Source organism: Poecilia latipinna, unplaced genomic scaffold (genome assembly GCF_001443285.1).
Source record: "Poecilia latipinna isolate Pla-1442-1.1 unplaced genomic scaffold, P_latipinna-1.0 Scaffold1961, whole genome shotgun sequence".
Taxonomy (NCBI): Eukaryota; Metazoa; Chordata; class Actinopteri; order Cyprinodontiformes; family Poeciliidae; genus Poecilia; species Poecilia latipinna.
In genome coordinates this window covers 72,345-77,210 of record NW_015114577.1, presented here as the reverse complement: position 1 = coordinate 77,210, position 4,866 = coordinate 72,345, and the positions used below count along the sequence as shown (strand labels likewise).

The 4,866-nt window shown below is 38.1% G+C and overlaps 1 protein-coding gene across 1 annotated transcript in view; it reads right to left on the bottom strand.

Annotated features, from left to right (window-relative positions):
* Positions 1-4,866, bottom strand: part of LOC106935420 (contactin-4-like) — an 81,452-nt gene that overhangs the window by 22,988 nt on the left and 53,598 nt on the right. The window contains exons 5-6 of the mRNA XM_015015864.1: positions 2,962-3,064; positions 1,223-1,407 (exon numbers count right to left, since the gene is read on the bottom strand). Of these exons, the coding sequence (XP_014871350.1) occupies positions 1,223-1,407; positions 2,962-3,064 (288 nt within the window). The remainder of the gene's footprint in view (positions 1-1,222; positions 1,408-2,961; positions 3,065-4,866) is intronic.

Sequence of the window (4,866 nt, the reverse complement as noted above, 5' to 3'; positions counted from 1 at the left end):
ACTTTATGTTATTAAAGATAAAGTTTAAACAGTGATTATTTCTTAGTTAATGTCAAGTTGTCATTTTGAAACATTGACACAAAAACCCCAAAAAACAATTACCTAAACACACATTAAAATATAAACTACTTTTCAGCTCATATTGCTTGAATATGTGGCAAAAATATGGACACCATCAAATCGATTTGTATTGTACTCTATTAGGGGGACTTTCATTTTGGGGACAGTTGCTCATTAATTTTGCCTGGTGGTGCCAACAGACAGAACAAGGCAATGACAATCCATCTTAGTGATTCATAAATGGTGTGAAATATTGAAAAAAATACATCATCTTGTGTAAGTTACAAAAACTTTATATATGTGCTGTATTATTATTCTTTTCAAGCCAGAGGCCATTCCTCTATGCTTCCACTTGCCCTTCGACTCTTCCTTACTTTTTAGTAAAGAAACATAAATTATTACGATTCTCTTGCTGAATTTTTCCTCACAACAAACAACCAGGTGTGTTTTTCTTATTCTGCTGCTGGTTTGATCATTTTTAGAGACTGATCCAGGAGCTTGTTGGTTGAAGAAACATTCTGCAGTTCTGTTGGATCTCACGTCAGTGTTTTCTTTCTGTTTAGACATATTTCTCAACCAAGGTTAAATTTTTATCACTTTCTGATTGTGATTAATGTTTCTTGTTTAATTTTGCTTTTTAAAGTCCCTGACGTGTGCCGATGCCGACCTCCTAAAGCTAACCTGCGTAGCGATGACTCCAGTTGGGGGATCGCCAGCAACAACGGCAAATCCTCTTCCTGCTCGTCCAGATGTTACTGCTATGCAGATTATGTCCCTGACATATGCGCCCTACTCTATGTACAGTACATTTAACAGCTCTGATCTTCAGTCAAGTTAGACGTCAATCACGATGCCATCTGGTGGAACCCAATGAAAAGCTCACCAACAAGGTCACATCCAAGGGCTCAGCCTCATCCGCATCACTCCTTTAATCTGGATCAAAATATTAGAGGCATCATGGCTGACAGGCTTTAATCATTTTGATGTGCCGTTAAAACCGGCCTCTTTGCTCTTGTGTGCCAAACAATCCGGCGCTGATCCCAGCCGCCTGCTTTGTAAGAAGAGTCGTGTCTGGTTTTCTTTTCTGCCCTCTCAGTCTGAGCCAGTCTGACAAGACGTACCTCCATTGTGGTCAAATATTCATGTGTGGCGGGTCACGTACCGTAGAAAGAGAGCTTTCCTTTCACCGTGTTCATGCCCCGGGAGTTCTCAGCCACACACTCGTACGTGCCGGCGTCCTCCTGTTGGAAGTACGGGATTTCCAGGACGCCGCTGGCCTTCCTCATGTCCACTTTCCTGGGGAAGGGTACGCCGTCCACTCTCCTCCAGCCGATGGAGGGAGCAGGGCTGTAAAATAAGGGTTGAGGTGTTTTAGGGTCAACAGATAAAACCAGCAGTAAAAATGTTTAATGAACAATTTGTACTTCTAATGGAAATGATAAAGCATTTAAAGTGCAATCTGTGTTGTAAAAATGTTTAACCCAATTAATATCAGGATTAGTTTCTGTCCCTCACTTATTCAAATTTCATGACTTCCCTAAAAGAGCTTGCATTATGCAGTTTGGACTTTTCAACATCCTCACTGATCTAAATATAGATTTCTGTGTAAAGTCTGCAATTCAGATCCAACACTAAAGGTCGGCTTCCTGTTCACAGAAGAAAGCTGCTGAAATGCCAGGCTTCATCTCCATGTTTTTCTTTCTCCATCTAATGACCTTAACATGAAACATACTTTATAATGCCAGCCTAGAGTCCAGTTTGTGGACAAAACAACAAGAGATGTTTGAACCCACCATTTGACCAATCAGATTGGTTGCCGTTTCCAATTATCGAGGACTTGTGCCCTCTGCAAAGGGAACTGTTGGCTATGCAGAAGTGTCAGTTAGCATTTATAAAAAGGTATTACTGCACATATAAGGAACAATAAGGAGTGTATAACACAGAGAGTTCAGTCATCACCAAGATCAAAACGAGGCTAGACTGAAGCTAAATGTATCGAGTCAGGTGGTGTGTTATCAGAACCTTATGGTTTTGTGAATGGACTTTGCCTAGCCATGTGGCAGCATATGAACATCTGCTGACATGGTTTGTGTCCCACATATCCATTTTGAGTATATTCAAATTAGCTAAAACATACGGTGAATGTCTGACTAGCACGTTAGCTTCCACTACTCCAGTGATGTATTTCATTTCCAACAAGCTAATATTTCTATTACAAATAATGTAACTATCACTGTAAATATCTTCACATAATCTCACACACAACCTCATTTCACACAGTCCTCTAACTAATTCAGCTACAATCTAGTATTAAAGTTAAACTTACTAGCAAGACGAGCCTTTTCCCCTGAAGCAGTCACTGCTAGTGAAAGGCACGTCTTAGCTGTGGTTATCAGGGAAAAGGTTTTTGTTTCCCATTTTGTTAGAATAGAATAAAACGTTTTTTTCATATTTGAGTAATGTTTTTACGAGTAATTGCAAATCAGTTGTAACATGGGAGGAGAAACTACATGAGCAAAAATGATTTTAAAAATAGGATTTTAGCTACTTTAGTTTAACACATTTATTTACAAAATTGCCTGGAATTTGATAAATTCATTGAAGTTTCTTTCAGCTGTTAAATGTGTCTGACCACATGTCATTTACAGGTTTCATTCTACCACTTTGTTTTGTTGGTGTACAGCCTTTTTAACTAGTTTGATTCAACATACTGTGGTAAAAACATATCTTTAGTGAATTCCCTAATACCACACAGAACGACCACTCTGTTGACCTGGTTTCGTAGCCCAGCTTAAAACACACAGAGATACAATCAAAGTTTCTGCAACACAGCAGTGAAATCTTTTGTTAACATTCTGCCTTTAAATGATGCTGAGCTCACTCAGTGTGTACTTTGCTTACTTTCCAAGAGCGAAGCATTCCAGCTTTACAGTGGATCCTTTGGCAACATGAACAACTTCTGGAAACTGAACTTCAATCTTTGGCTCGTATTCGCCCATAACACCTGAAAGAGAAATGCAAATGATCCGCCATGTTAGTGGAAAACTGATTCTTTTCCCTTTTCAACTTAGAGAAACTCAGAAAACAAAAACTAAACTAGTTTTGGTTTCTTCTGGAGCACCCAAACTGCTGAAAATACTTGTTTCCACATTCAGTTTCTTTTAATTTAAAGACAAAGTGTCTTTTTTTCAGACTTCCAACATTCTGCGATATGAGCAGCAGTAACACTTTCTGCTCACAGGGCTGTCACAGAATGCTAAAAATAATGAGAAAAAGGGGCCAAAACACAGCACTGCAGTTGACGTATGTAACACAAATGTTCAACAGGAAAAAAAACAACTTTGAGATTTCTCAGACAATTTAAGCTCTTGCATCCAGATGCAAAAGTGGTTTGTAAGCCAGTTACAGACCACAAAACACAGCCATAAAATCCTCCTGAGTCCTGCCACAGTCTCTTCAAAGTATCCCATTCGCTGTCAGTGAAGCAGCTCTGGCAGATCGCATTGTATCTGCTGTGCATGCTAAAAACCTCTGCTTTCAAAAAGAATAACATAAAGTGTTGCTTTAGAGATTTACATGTTTTATGATGACTTGAAAAAAGTGAACATTAAATCCAGGTCTTTGCTTTTTGATTTGTGCTCTAACATGTGCCTGTTTTAGATGATTGCTGGTTACATTTTAAACCATTTACTTGCAGTGTTTGCTATGAAATTTTAAAATTCACTTCATTCACTGCATATCTGCATTGTGTTTCTAGGGTTTAGGAAGATATTCTGTTTCAGGAGAAAAAGACTCCAGGTAGCCTTCATACACCTTTACATTTACATCAGTTCCTCATAGGAACTATAGGTACTGTACTGTACTGTCTGTTAATGATGGGTTGGTCGCTCATATTTCCTCACTGAGAGTCGTCCTTCTTTATAAGGGAGTGGCAGCAAACACAGCAGCACAACAAGCAGCACAACACAAAACAGGAGGAGGAGGGAGAAATATAGAAAGAGAGAGAGAAGGTGAGAGAGAGAGAGAGTGAGAAAGAGAGAGAGAGAGAGAGAGAGAGAGAGAGAGAGAGAGAGAGAACCGTCTAACCACTTTTTTTCCCCTTTTGCTGCTCAGCTCTTACTCTCAGTGTAAGCTCTCTGCTCACAGCAGAACTTTATTTTGATTACTATGGCAGCCTTGTGACCAATCAGGTATGAGGATATGGGATCATACCACTATGTGAAAATCCCACTCTCTGGAGTGGGACAGACAGGACAGTCAGGTGAGTCCGTCCCCTCAGGTAATAAACAAAAACCCATAAATATAACTGACAGCTGTAAGAGAAGCAAAATCTGGTTGAAGAGTAATATAATAATAAATTAATAATATCGATCTGTTTCACAGATTTGGTTGCAGTGTTTTGTTTTTTTATTAATTAAACATTTAATTATAATATTATACAAAAGTTAGAATGTGTGTTTTCATAAGAAAACAAATACATAATTAAAGGAAGTCAAATGTTTCTCATATAGGGAATATTGAATGCAAAAGGATTTATCATATGAAACATTGCAAGTTATGTTAATATATGGGGCTGCAGATGATAATAGATGAAGAGCCGTTTGGGAGCTGAAAGAGTTGAACTTCTCATCACTACTGTCCATCACTGAGACTTTACTTCATGAAGTCCATGACTGTGGTTTTTCTTTTTTTTTTTTTTTTTTTTTTTTTTCAAAATTTTTTTGGGGTTTTTTTTGATTTTAAAAAAAAACGTTTAAAAAGTTTGGCGCTTTGAAAAAAAAAACCTAAAAAAAAAAAAAAAAAAAA